Raw genomic sequence first — 13,827 nt, forward strand, 5'->3', positions numbered from 1 at the left:
ACAGAATGATTTGATATTTGTCTATACTGCAAAATGATCACCATAATAAGTCTAGTTAACATCCATCACCATACATAGAAAAAAAAATTTTTTTTTCTTGCTTTTTGCCTGTTTCTAAATTGGATTATTTGCTTCTTTGCTATTGACTTGTATGAGCTCTTTATACCATTTTGGATATTATTAACCCCTTTTCAGACACATTGTTTACAAATATTTTCTCCCAACCTATAGGCTGCCTTTCAACTTATTGTTCCTTGCTGTGCAGAAGCACGTTAGTTTAAGTAGTCCCACTTGCTTATTTTAGTTTTTGTTGCCTATGCTTTTGGTTTCTTATTCAACCTATCTGCTTTTATGGACTGTTATGAGAAGTCAGCAAAATAATAGATATGAAGGCGAAACTGAAAAAGGAGTTTGTAAAACTGAAAACTAGCTTGTAGAAGTGTCATTTGACTCCTTACATTTCCCAATCAGTAAGTATAAAGAGGTCTGAGGAGAATACAGAATTTAGTCTTAAAAAGAAAAATTCATTTATATCTGTCAAAGCTGTCATGAGAATTGTAAAAAAAAAAAAAAGAAGAAGAAGAAAAAGGTAGTAGTGTTAAAATAAAACAAAGGAAAGGATAAAACACCTCAGGTTCACAGCTCATGTATATATAATACCAGAGTTATCTGTGGTATTTTCGGCAGCTGATTAAAAAAAAAAAAAACAACGAAAAAAATAGACATAGAAAATCGTTCCAAGAACAGAGTACCACCCAGTAACCAAAACATTCCAGTTCTTAGTTATGTAATTTCATGTTATACCTTAGGTTTATTTTAGAATATTTTTAGCCTATGTCCTCCCTCCTTGACCTCCTTGGTTTGCTGAAATGTTAAAAAGAGAGAGAATATGATTTACTGGCATTTAAAAAAAAAAAAAAAAGGTCCAGTGTAAGGGTTACATATCTAAAAAGAAGCCGGAACAGGCACCCAGTTAGGCTGTCTGGTGAGGTGAGAATGGGCATGGGCTCTAGAGTAGGACCACCTGGACTGGAATCCTGGCCACAGTGCACCTGTAATTTAACCTCTCTAAACTCTGGGTTTCTCATCAATACCATAGGAATGATAATGGCTGTAATAATTAAACGAGATTAGGCCACCTACTCCTAGCTCAAAATAAGCTCTTAATAAATGGTAGCTATTCTCTTGTTACCTATTTAACAAAAATGCACCTATTATCCTATCTAGCAGGAATTTTTGTGTATTTAATTGGCTGTCACTTAATCTTGGGAGTAACAAGTTTCAGGACCCAGAAGTACAGCTGGCTACTACCAGCAGTGCTGGGCACTAGATATGACAGCTTTCATCATGCCCGTCTTCTGAGTGATCTTCCCCTGAGCAGAGATCTCAGTGACCTGTGTGGGCCACAAACATTACTCCCTAGCATCCACAATCATGCCAAGCAGGAGAAAGGATTGTGAAATATACAGGAAAGTAACTTCCCGGCAAGCGAGAGGCAGACATTCACTTCACTTGGCCCTGAATGCCTTTTGATATCATGGTTTAAAAAGCTCTGAGGGAAATTTCTCACATTGGTTGCAAATGACCACATGGTATTTATTAAATGGTAACATTATAAGTGCCTGCCTGCATGTGGCACTGTCTAGAAAGAATAGGAGAGGCATCACATATGTCCTCTGATGGTGCCATTAACAAACAGATGTGTCTGTAAGATGCCTCAGATTTCTCAGTAGCCCTTACCACTTTTTGATCAGGAGGGTAAAAGATAAAGGCAATCTTATCAACAACAAAAGAGAGAGAAGATTTATGTTTGTGTGTGTGCATATAAGCATGGGTGTGTAAATGTTCTAACTACTTATAATAATTATAACCAATTTTATTTTAGCCATTTAACTTTCTTCCTTCTAGTGAGAAAAGATCTCCCTTGCGATAGCCAAATTAGCTTGGTCCTCCCAACTTCTGGCTTCATCCACAATCTCCCACAAGAGGAAGTACTCAGAAAAAAGCATTTAGTGTTTTCATAGAATTTTATCTTGGCTATACTTTTATGAAGGCATTCATTCCTAAGTGTAGCAAATTAAAGGTGTCATTAAACGCTATATAACTCAAGCACAGTGACAAACTCATGGTATAACTAGAAATGCTTTTCAGGTAGCCACAACACATGGTCTAAAAACCCTAACTAATGAAAAGCTTCATGTTACAGTTCAGGGAAGGCCTGTAAGTAGAAAACTGGGCCAGAGAAGTACAGAAAGAAACTTCTAACCTTCCAAGAGATAAAGAAATAGGAAACATTTGAAAAGTGATTTTTCTTTAGATGCCCCTTTCCCAAAGTGACAGGGCTGGGACCTCCCAACAAAAAGGGTATTACCTGTGAATCCCGGTGAGCAGACACAACTGTAACGATTAATGCCATCCATACAGACTCCGTGGACACAAGGGTTACTTGCACAGTCATCAAAATTGATTTCACAATTAACACCTGCAAAGATAAAAGCAAAAAGAAACCAGTATTATCACAAAAATAGCATGTGATACTAGGTGTTGAGAAATCTCAAGAGTATCCAGCCAACCCTGGGTAGAGTAAAGCATCAGATCTCCAAAGTGTAGTCCTCCAGACCCCGTCAGGGAGACTATGAGGTCAAAACTATTTTGTGAATCATACTAAGTGTGAATCCCACTATCTGCCTGTTTCAGTGTGTTGGCATCTGCACTCACGGTGCAAAAGCCATGGGGGTGGGATTGTTGGCATGTTAGCAGGAATCAAGGTAGTGGTGCCAAATTGTACTAGTTAGTGGTCGTTATATTCTTAACTTCCATGCACTCACAATTTAAACCAAACAAAAAGACAGCCTCACTTAATAATGACTTTGGTGAAGAAGTCAAAATTACCTTTATATTTTTATTGTATCTTGACCTTTGAATATGTATCTACTGTTCTGTGTAATGAAATGGGAAATAAAGCATTCTGTGGCATACCAAAGTACACAGTTGCTTCCGGGAAAAGCAGTTGTTTGACTGTTTGAGTTCTGAACCGAACATGCTTTTTCCATGGAATCCCTTTTTTTTTTTTTTAAAGATTTTTTATTTATTTATCTGAGACAGAGAGAATGAGAGAGACAGAGAGCACATGAGAGGGGGGAGGGTCAGAGGGAGAAGCAGGCTCCCTGCCGAGCAGGGAGCCCGATGCGGGACTCGATCCCGGGACTCCAGGACCATGACCTGAGCCGAAGGCAGTTGTTTAACCAACTGAGCCACCCAGGCGCCCCATGGAATCCCATTTTAAATGAGAGAACAACTGACAGAGGAACCAGGGCTATTCAGACCTAAGTATTTAGCAAACATTAAGTGAAAGAAGGAAACCTGTCATTTCAAGGAAAACTGGCAGTACTGTGTTCCAAAAATAAAATTTAAGCCTTTGCATGAAAACTAGAATTTTGGAACTTGTATCCACTGCCAGAAGCTTGAAACTGTCACTATTATGGACATAAGTTCAGGATAAATCTTACAGGGTCTGGCATCTTCCCCTGGGGCTGTGCTGCCTCCGTTCTGGCCCATTCCCCTGAAGAATGGTAGAGTTTGGCTATATTATGAAAGGCGTAATTCTAGATATGGGTAACTAAACAGTAGGGATATACAAATCATAATTTCTACCATCATTTTATAAAAATACTCATGATATTTTGTCATTTACTTAATATGAATTTAGTGATGCTTTATTTCCCATTCATAGAAAAATGCCTTGGTAGTTTAAAAAAATCCAAAAATAAAGCCTGGTAAAAACGATATAAACTAACAAAATTTCCATGAAAAAATGCGAAAACTTTGGTTCATTCATACTTTGTATTAATATTTAATAATAATAATTACATTAAAAATTTACTGAGTCATTATTATGTGCAAGTACTTTGCCTCCCACTTTACACAACTTTTCTTTAGTCTTCTCACTCAACTGGCACATCAAGTTGCGTTACATCCACTCTATCATGGACTTGCACAATTATGGCAGCACAGCCAGGATGTGACCCAGGCACTTTGGATTCTACGCTCTTTGCCACACCATACTGGTCACTGTTATTAATGAGGTCAGGCTGCCTCACTCGCCACAGATGAGGCAAGAGTTTCCATATGCCTCGTATACAAGTGCATACTTTTAGGAGAATTATCTAGCCATTGGCTGATAACCCCCATTTACCCAAAATTGACCATGGTAGGCCACAGGAGGCTATATTTTATTCGAGCAGGAACAGATACCCTGCCCTAGACGGGACAAGGAGATTTTCTCACTGGAACAATGGAATAAGACCTGGGGGACCCAGGGTCTACAGATTGCTCTGCTTCCTGCTAATTTTTGCAAAGCCTTATTGATCAATTCTCACTTGGAATCTGTAAGATACTTCTATGTGCTTTCACTAAATTCCTTGTCTATTTTGTAGCTATTGTTTGCTTGTTTGCTAAAGAGTCTTTAAACTAGTCAAGTTGGTTCCTGTGACTTAAAACCTAAAAAAAACTTACTTAGAACAGTTTCCCATCATAAGGCCACGGGTAAAAGAAGCTTACTGGGTACTTTAAGTACCCAGTAAGTGAGAAACCACAATTATAGCCAGCATATTGTAAAGTATCCCTTCTGTCTATACTCATCCAAACCCCAACCTACCAACTCAGGACCATGTTATGAATGGGTCAAGGATTCTTCCTCTAGAACTCAGGAGTCTATTCATAATGACTAATTAAATAGACCCATTCATCCAGGCCCTTAGTACATGTCAGGGCTTTCTCCACCCATTACAGACCAAGACTTTTTCATGATGCCTGCATCTCTTTGCTTTAATTCTCCCAACAGCCACAGGAAGGGACTTGGCAGTTTTCTGAGAGATTCTGGGCCTTCATTCTATGCTGCCTGCACACCACTCGAATTTACTTCTTGCATTTCTCAGTGACAGCTACTTACACCTTGTCTTCTCTGTCCTCCCCAGGGAATACACCTGATACATCCTGGCATAATGATATAATCCCAGAGAAAACAAAGTGCTTGCCAACCCACCACTCACCCAGGTTTCCAGTACATTTGTTATAATGGGGATGATAGCAAAGCCTAAAACAGCTCCACCATTCTAAAGGCATCCTTTCAATTGCTTGTAAATCTCTCAAATTTCTTTTCGTACTGCAATTTCTCATGTCTGGGGACCAGCCCGGAAGCAAATTGCTTTTGGAAGGTTTCACAAAGATCTATTCAGCCCTTTTAGTGAGTTATCTAAATGTGGGGAGGGGGAAGGCATTTTCAACTGTGAAGGCATGGGATGTTTTTCGTATGCTTGAGCAACTCAAAAAGGACTTTGTTTTCAAACTTGGCATGTACGAGGTCCTGGATGAAGACCAGGGCCTTTGACAAGTTTGAAGAAATGGATTTGGAAATAACAAAATAAAATGAGGGCAGTTAACCACCTCCCCCACCTTTGCCCCCTACATAGGCCATTTTCCTTAAATCAAGAATGAGTTCTCAATAAATCACTCCCTTGTATTGGCAGGTTCCCTTCTAGCAAAGGCACACACTAGTTAATCTTCCACTAATACATTTTCTTTGATCTGAGACATAGTACTTCTCTGTCCATTAACCACAGTTGTGACCATAATTATTCCTCGAATAAGTAAAACAGACCCCAGTGAAACCTGTGAAATGCTGCTGCCTGAGAAAATGATTCAACATTCCCCCAGCAAGGAGCAGCATGCCCTCCCACCTAACAAGCAGTCACTCAACCAGAGTAGGGAAACAGCAATGAACTTGGGGAGGGAAGTGGTGGCTCTGCATTCTCATTTACAAGGACTGGGAGGTGCTGCAAAGTCTCCCTTCTCCCTGAGAATCCCCCAAATGCCCAAGGCCCACCAGAGACATTCAAGACACTGGACTCTGAAACAGAGAAAAACACAACTAGAAGGACAGGAGGGAGGGAGAAGGGACAGGGCCAGCTTCATTAATCTGAGCGTGGTGGAGGCTAAAGAAAAAACGATAATCAAATCAAGCCATAAAGCCAACAGGGATTCCAATTTTAAATAAAAATTTCAATTTTTTGAAGTGGTGTGGCTCCTTTTAATGAAAAACACACACCCAAAATCATCAGTTTTGCAAAGCTATTGCCTCTGATTTCTCCAGTGGCCAGAGATGTCTGCCTCTAAGATGTTTCTGGCTATAGCTCTGGCTGTGCATCTCAGAATCAGGATTCTTTTTCCAGGATCTGAGCATGCACCAGGACAGCCTGAGACCTGTGTGTAAACTGCTGGGGGAGGTGAAGGCCCAGAGGAGACACAGGCAGAGCGGCTTACCTGACGTGCCGGGCTGACAGTTACACTGGTAGCCATTCACCAGGTCGATGCAGCGGCCGTCATGCAAGCAGGGGCTACTGTAACACTCGTCTATCTGGTCACTGCAGATGGCACCCATGTACCCCGGGTTGCAGATGCAGGTGTAGGAATCAATCCCATCCTGACACCGGCCGTGGTGGCAAGGATCAGGGTCACAGTTGTCGATGTTCTCCTCACACAACACACCAGTGAACCCTGGGAAGGAATTTTACCAAGAAGGCTTGAAACCCAGTCAGACACTCCACACCTGAACGTAGGTGTGGCCACATCCACTTATCTTACAGGCCTCATGTCTCAAACAGTTCATGCTGTAGACAATGAGCAGCTAAAGCCGACTATTTGCCTGATGTATAAGGCAAGCCTAGAGTTGTGCTTAAAATAAAGTTTTTCAAATCAAATTTGTAGAATTCAAATGACGATCAATGGTTTCACTACAGAGATACTTTAACTGCATCTTCATTCCATAGTGGGCTTCAATGGGGAACAGCCCTCAATATTTTTCCATTATATATTTACCTCTATATTCCTTTCTTCCCAAAACCAACATGCAGATACTGTATTAATGATTACGTGTACCTTATCTCCCCAATTCTGACCTTAGAGGACAGAGAACTTTTCTTTATCCCTCTCAAACCCTCCCTGAGTACTATGCTTATATACTAAGTTTTTTTTTTTTTAAAGATTTTATTTATTCATTTATTTGAGAGAGAGAGAGAGAGCACATGAGAGGGGGGAAGGTCAGAGGGAGAAGCAGACTCCCTGCCGAGCAGGGAGTCCAATGCGGGACTCGATCCCGGGACTCCAGGATCATGACCTGAGCCGAAGGCAGTCGCTTAACCAACTGAGCCACCCAGGCGCCCATATACTAAGTTTTTAATAAATACCTGTTAAATAGAATGAAAATTTATGAGCATTTAAAAGAAAAAGGGGTAAATAAAGCCTCCTTCATTCAATCCATTCTTTTAAAGGATTTTAAAGGAACAGGGGCTCTCTTCCCTTTTAAACATGAATTCAAGGTTTTTTTTTTGTTTTTTTTTTTAAAGATTTTTTTTTTTTTTTTTTATTTGAGAGAGAGGATGAGAGGAGAGAGAGAGCACATGAGAGGGGGGAGGGTCAGAGGGAGAAGCAGACTCCCCGCCGAGCAGGGAGCCCGATGCGGGACTCGATCCAGGGACTCCAGGATCATGACCTGAGCTGAAGGCAGTCGCTTAACCAACTGAGCCACCCAGGCGCCCTGAATTCAAGGTTTTTAAACTCTCTCCAGTGAAGGTTATTCTCTAGGAGGATAATCTGGCCAGAGGACGACAAAACCTGGAACTTCTCCGACCAAGGATAACAGTTCATGAAAAGAGAAAGCAGTTAAGTGGTTCATCTGACAGGACCTAATCTAAGGAGGTCCAGTAAATGGTAATGTTCCAGTACTACCAAAACACTCATTCTCTGTGTTTATTTTTGTGACTTAGTTTCCTTTTCTGTCATCAGAAAGAAATCATGCACATGATGTTTAAAATCCTTTAAGAATCCATCTTCTAAAATAAGAAAAAGGTCTTGAATTATATCCATAACTTCTTTCTCCCTTAAGTGGTCATATAAAAAATAAATTGGGAAATCATTTTTTCTAATTATTTCTAGTCTTTCTCTATAATACTGGTCTGTGCAGAAGCAAATGTGTAACAAGGGACGTTTGGCTTATTCAAATCCACTCCCAAATGAGAAATGTGGCCACAGATCAGAAATGTAGACTATTTGTAAACAGATTCTTTGTCACTGTAGTAGCAGAAGTCAGGAAAGAGGACTTAAACTTTCCCAGACAGAGCTCTCTCTCCTGTTCAGATACACACCTGACTCTCAGGGCCTGAGCAGTCTTTTATGCAGAAAACCTCTGCACTTTCACACAATGGCCCTTAGATTTCTGGGCCTTTGTTCAAGCACTTGCCCCAAGAAACACAGAGACAGGCCTCCTGCTGAGAAGCCCCAGTGAAAAATAGCTTTCAGCTGGAATTCTTCCCTTTCCCAAAGGAGTAAGTCAAGCCAGCTGGAAACTCACGGCTGCCAAAATCTGTCCCAGAAAGACATGGACACCAAATCGAAATGTCCAAGCCAGGCCACTATTGTGGTAGAGAAGGAGGCAGGTGTTGTAGAAGGAAACAGTGAGAGCAGCAAAAAATATGCTAGAAGCAGCTCTCTCTAAACCCAGAGCAGCCCATTAGTGGACTGGCTTGGTAGGACAGCGAGAAGAGGACAGTCTCCTATTTTGTTCAAATGGACCTACCAGGGGGATAAAAAGTGAGGGCAGTCTTACCTGTGGCACACTGGCATTCATAGCCATTTGGGTGATCAATACACTTCGCCCCATTCAGACACGGAGTACTGGAACAGTCATCAATATCAATCTGGCAAACTGGCCCAGTGAAACCTTAAAAGGACAGAGTGATGACACAGTCAAAGGACTATCCCATGTCTGTCTATCTAAGGTGTACCTATGATATCCTATGAGAAGGATGCCCACGGAGGGTTGGGTTAAGTTACCAGCAGGGCTTAAACCAATGGCTCAGCAAACATAAAATTATTCTTCCCAACAGGTAACTAGGATAACTGGGAGAAGCTCAGGGCATCAGAGGCAACTGGGTGTGTCTCCACCTCTGTGTCTTCCCAGTACAGATTTCACTTCTAGTTGAAGTAAGGACTAAATGGTTATACATGGAGCCCTCAAACAAGTGAGTACAGCTTCAGAGGAACTGGAACCTCTCTAAAGAAACAACTTGAGAGGCTATTGTCTGTGGCAGAAAATCTGGCATGTCTTCAAGAAGAGCTTTGGGGAGCAGAAGGAGACACAGAGTGTTCTTTGGAAAAAACTGACTTGTGCTGCTTGTTTCTGGACCCAGGGTGAAATATCTAAAAATAAAAATCTCACAGAGGGGCTTCAAGAATATGACCCATGGGGGGAAAAAAACCCTGAATAGCCTACAACCAAGGCTTCTGTGAGGTATGACCTTTCTGAAATATACACACAGACGGAGAGGTCATGGGCCATTCAGAATAGACTTGGACTTCTGGCCACAAAGGATTTGGAATGATCCACTAGCTGAAACAAACTCCCCATTTCTGCACATACTCCTATGCTGAAGTGCTCACTTTAATGACTTCCTCATGTACAGCCCACACACATTCTCTCCTCCTCCCTTCCCTGTGGTCAGGCAGCTTTGTGCTTTCAAAGAAAACAGGGGCAGGTGGTGGGCACTTACCAGGCGGACACAGACACTGGAAGCGATTGACTTTATCCACACACTGACCATTGTTCACACAAGGGTTGCTCTGACATTCGTTTATCTCCAATTCACAATGCACACCTTTGAAACCTGAACAAATTGGACCACACAAGTGGCTTAGAAAGAGAGAAAGGCATACTCTAGCCAAGAAAGCACAAATTTGCAGAGATGACTATATCCTCTATGAGTATGAACATTTCTGCAGAAGTCAAAGGGGACTCTGCCATGATGGGAAATAGTCACTGCAAGTATCAGTGAGAGAGGAGAATACTGCAAGATATCCATGCCACAGTGAAGAGGGAGAAGTTACCTCCAAAGACACTAGCAAAACACAGCATGCCACAGCAAAGACTGCCTCATGTCTCTGACCAGTCCCTGCTTCACTTTCAGAACAGCACCAGGCCCTAGTTGATGTTCCCAAAGACCAGCTGACTTGGAGATGCTGTTGCTCTCAGGGTACAAGTCAAGGTCAGGAGGGCCTCCCAATGCTACAGCAGCTAGCAGCCTTAATCTGGCAAAGCAGCCACTGTCCTGTGTCATTTTATCCTAGATTTACCTGAGCTCTCTAAGGATTCAAGAAATGGTTTCTGCAGAAGAACTCCAGAATACAACTAATTGTATGCACATCACTATGGACAAATGGCAAGTTCCTATATAATTATGGGTAAAATAACTGCTATAAATGCAACAGTATGGTATTTATAATATATCAAGAGATCAGAAAAGTTTGCTATTTAAAGGATTCTTATTGTAAATCCTTTGTTAAATCAAATAATACTTGCATAAAAACAATCACTTCTGAATTTTTCTCTTACATGTAACTGATGTTGACATATAGACTTGTTTAATTTGGTCTCCATAGCTCTAAGAATTCTAGCACTGCATTACTCCTTAAAGGTCCCCTCGGCTGGGAATTAAATGCTGACAGAGCTCATGAAATTGCCACCCTATACTGAGAAGTGCGGGGCAGTGTGTTTAGTCTAGACCCCACACACTGGGTGGGCCCATGTACCTGGCATGCACAGACACGTGAAGCCTCCAATCTTATCCAGACAGGTCGCATCGTTCTGGCAGGGGTCGGAATGGCACTCGTTGATGTCCATCTCACAACGAGGCCCTGCATAGCCCTTTAGACATTCACAGTGGAAGGCACCATCTGTGTTCACACATTTTCCTGCGTGCTCACAAGGATTGCTGTTGGCTGGAAAATAAAGCACCAATTACTGGGATCAAAGTACTTTGATGGAGTTTCCACAGATGTGGATTACAGAAGTAGGTCTGATTGTTATAGCACATGAGAGCCAGGCCTTTAATAATCTGGTTCTCAACTTCCTACTTTCTTCCTTAAAAAAAACAAGGAAAGAAACGAAAGGAAAGGAAAGACAGACTAGAGCAATCTCAACTCTTGTGATTCTCTGCTCCCTTTGCCCAAACTGTCTACTAAAGTAGGGCTTCCTATTAAGAATCAGGTACAGGGATGCCTGGGTGGCTCAGTCGTTAAGCATCTGCCTTCGGCTCAGGTCATGATCCCAGGGTCCTGGGATCGAGCCCCTCATCGGGCTCCTTGCTCAGTGGGGAGCCTGCTTCTCCCTCTCCCACTCCCCCTGCTTGTGTTCCCTTTCTCGCTGTCTGTCTCTCTCTCTGTCAAATAAATAAATAAAATCTTAAAAAAAAAGTAAATAAAATAAATAAATAAATAAATAAAAGAATCGGGTACAGACCTTCTATATATTCAATTGTCAGAACAGAATATATCTTTACACTGAAAGGTTGTAAACAGTGGGCAGGTAACAGGAGAGATCTGAGGTTTTGCTTCTGAATGCTTGCTGAGCTCAACAGACAGCATGAGGAATAGGAAAGGTTCCACGTACTCACCCATGGCACACTCATCCACATCTTCTGTACAGTCAGCCCCTTTGTAGCCTTGGGGGCAGGTGCAAATATACTGCCCATTCAGGGGGTTGGTATCACACAGTGCCCCCTTGTGGCAAGGATTGCTGATGCATGCATCATCCAGATGACATAAGAGACCTGTCATAGGGTGGGGCAAGGAGAATAAAGAGAAAATGTCTCTTACTTGAAGAAGAGTTTTCTCTTTCATGGAGGAGGGAAAACCTTACGGTCACCTCACCAAAATCCAATATGGAGATTTAGAGGCAACTTCCCCTTTACCTAATCCTACCTTAGGCACATGCTATAGCTAACAGCAAGCAAAGAGCTGTAGACAACCCTGGTGCTCTGACCCTGAGCCCTCCGCTAGACCTCTCCTCACGGGTAGAGTCATCTACAGGCCATAGAGTGAGATGGTTAGACAATGAAGATATCCTTCTGATAGTGATGCTAGATTTAGCAAATAAAAGTAGAGGATGCCCAGTTCAATTTGAATTTCAAATAAGTAACAAATCATTTTTTACTATATATTCCAAATATTACATGCACCTTATATTTTATTTAGCAACCTACTTTCCCCAAATTATGCTACCTGATGATCAGGGGCCACCGGTATTTTGCTAGCCGCAGAAGGAAAAACACAGCTGAACATCGTCAGTCTATACCAGGGCAGCCTTTTCAATAGCGTCAACATTCCTGGCTCAAGTGCCCTCAGGACTCTGAAGGTATTACGAGGCCTCATGTTCTGTGTAGTTCACATGGGAACTGGATTTTCCAGTCTGCAATTAGCTTAAGAACAGGTAACCAAGGCTTCTTCTACAAAGCTGGAGGTGGGGCTTTTGGAAAGGCACAGATCTAAGAACACTTCAAAAGTGCTGGGCACAAAGTTCTCTCAGTTAAGCTATCTTCTTCTGTCACGTTCCTCCCTTCACTGCTCTCTACCAGGACTGGGAGCTGTTCACTTGAGAGGCTAGAGCAATGTTAACTTTGCAGTTAGTAAAAGTCCTCCCTTAGAGGAATATTTCCATAGACACTGAGAGCTGGAATGCGTTCAAATGCTTCTCTCCTCCCGACTCCTTCTGAGTACAAGATTTCCTCTCAAAATGAAGTCTCTAAATCCATTTATTATTAATTTTGTCTTAATTTCCGAGAAATTAATCTTAATTTCCGAGGTGCCTAAGATCTTAAGGAGGTCAAGAGATGCTCCCAAGGCAATAGTTACTTTCATTTGGGGGGGGGGTATGAAAAACTGAGGTATGCAGACTTGAGATGAGAGTCAAAAGTCCTAAAGAAGAAGACTAATTTCATAGTACTTTGGCTAGCAATTATATTTCCAGAAGAACAGTCTTGAGTAACATATTCCTACAGATGCTAATTAAAAGGACACAACTCGGGGAGTGAAAGAGATCCTGAATGCTCTCCGGCCCCTTCCCTGAACTCCAGTTCTGTCCTGCTGGCCTTACCTGCCTTTCCTTCTGGGCACATGCAAGAGAAGGAGGCCACACGGTCAATGCAGGTGGAGCCCGGAGTGCAGGACGCAAAGGCACAGTCATCAATGTTCTCACTGCAGTCATCTCCACTCCAGCCGTTAACACATACACAGCCATAGCCCCCATTGCGGTTGGTACAGGTGCCCCCATTCTGACAAGCATTAGGTTGCAGCAGACACTCATCCACATCCTCTGTGCAGAACTGTCCTTTGGGGGAAAGAAGTGCCTTTGATTAGGGCTCTTAAGTCTCAAAGGATTAGTACCATACCCACTCCCATACATTCTTCACCCTCATGTGACCTGCCTGAAATTAAGGCGAGCAGATCTCCCAGCAGACCAGGTCTTCACATGAATCTTTTTATTTTTTATTAACATATAATGTATTATTTGTTTCAGGGGTACAGGTCTGTGATTCATCAGTCTTACACAATTCACAGTGCTCACCATAGCACATACCCTCCCCAATGTCCATCACACAGCCACCCCATCCCTCCCACCCCCTACCACTCCAGCAACCCTCAGTTTGTTTCCTGAGATTAAGAGTCTCTTATGGTTTGTTTCCCTCTCTGATTTCATCTCGTTTCATTTTTCCCTCCCTTCCCCTATGATCCTGTCTTGTTTCTCAAAGTCCTCATATCAGTGAGATCATATGATACTTATCTTTCTCTGATTGACTTATTTCGCTTAGCATAATACCTTCTAGTTCCATCCATGTCATTGCAAATTGCAAGGTTTCATTTTTTTGATGGCTGCATAATATTCCATTGTATATATATACCACATCTTCTTTATCCATTCATCTGTTGATGGACATCTAT

The 13,827-nt window shown here is 42.0% G+C and overlaps 2 protein-coding genes across 2 annotated transcripts in view; both read right to left on the minus strand.

Moving 5' to 3' along the window:
• The window catches only part of REG4 (regenerating family member 4), a 266,112-nt gene that overhangs the window by 90,427 nt on the left and 161,858 nt on the right, over positions 1–13,827 (minus strand). The gene's annotated exons all lie outside the window — the stretch shown is intronic.
• Positions 1–13,827, minus strand: part of NOTCH2 (notch receptor 2) — a 157,533-nt gene that overhangs the window by 47,640 nt on the left and 96,066 nt on the right. The window contains exons 6-12 of the mRNA XM_081815798.1: positions 12,983–13,216; positions 11,505–11,660; positions 10,642–10,830; positions 9,606–9,719; positions 8,663–8,776; positions 6,322–6,555; positions 2,372–2,482 (exon numbers count right to left, since the gene is read on the minus strand). Coding sequence (XP_081671924.1) covers positions 2,372–2,482; positions 6,322–6,555; positions 8,663–8,776; positions 9,606–9,719; positions 10,642–10,830; positions 11,505–11,660; positions 12,983–13,216 — 1,152 coding nt within the window. The remainder of the gene's footprint in view (positions 1–2,371; positions 2,483–6,321; positions 6,556–8,662; positions 8,777–9,605; positions 9,720–10,641; positions 10,831–11,504; positions 11,661–12,982; positions 13,217–13,827) is intronic.

The sequence above is a fragment of the Leptonychotes weddellii genome, chromosome 4 (assembly GCF_054177405.1).
Source record: "Leptonychotes weddellii isolate Sample4059 chromosome 4, ASM5417740v2, whole genome shotgun sequence".
In the NCBI taxonomy this organism is placed as follows: Eukaryota; Metazoa; Chordata; class Mammalia; order Carnivora; family Phocidae; genus Leptonychotes; species Leptonychotes weddellii.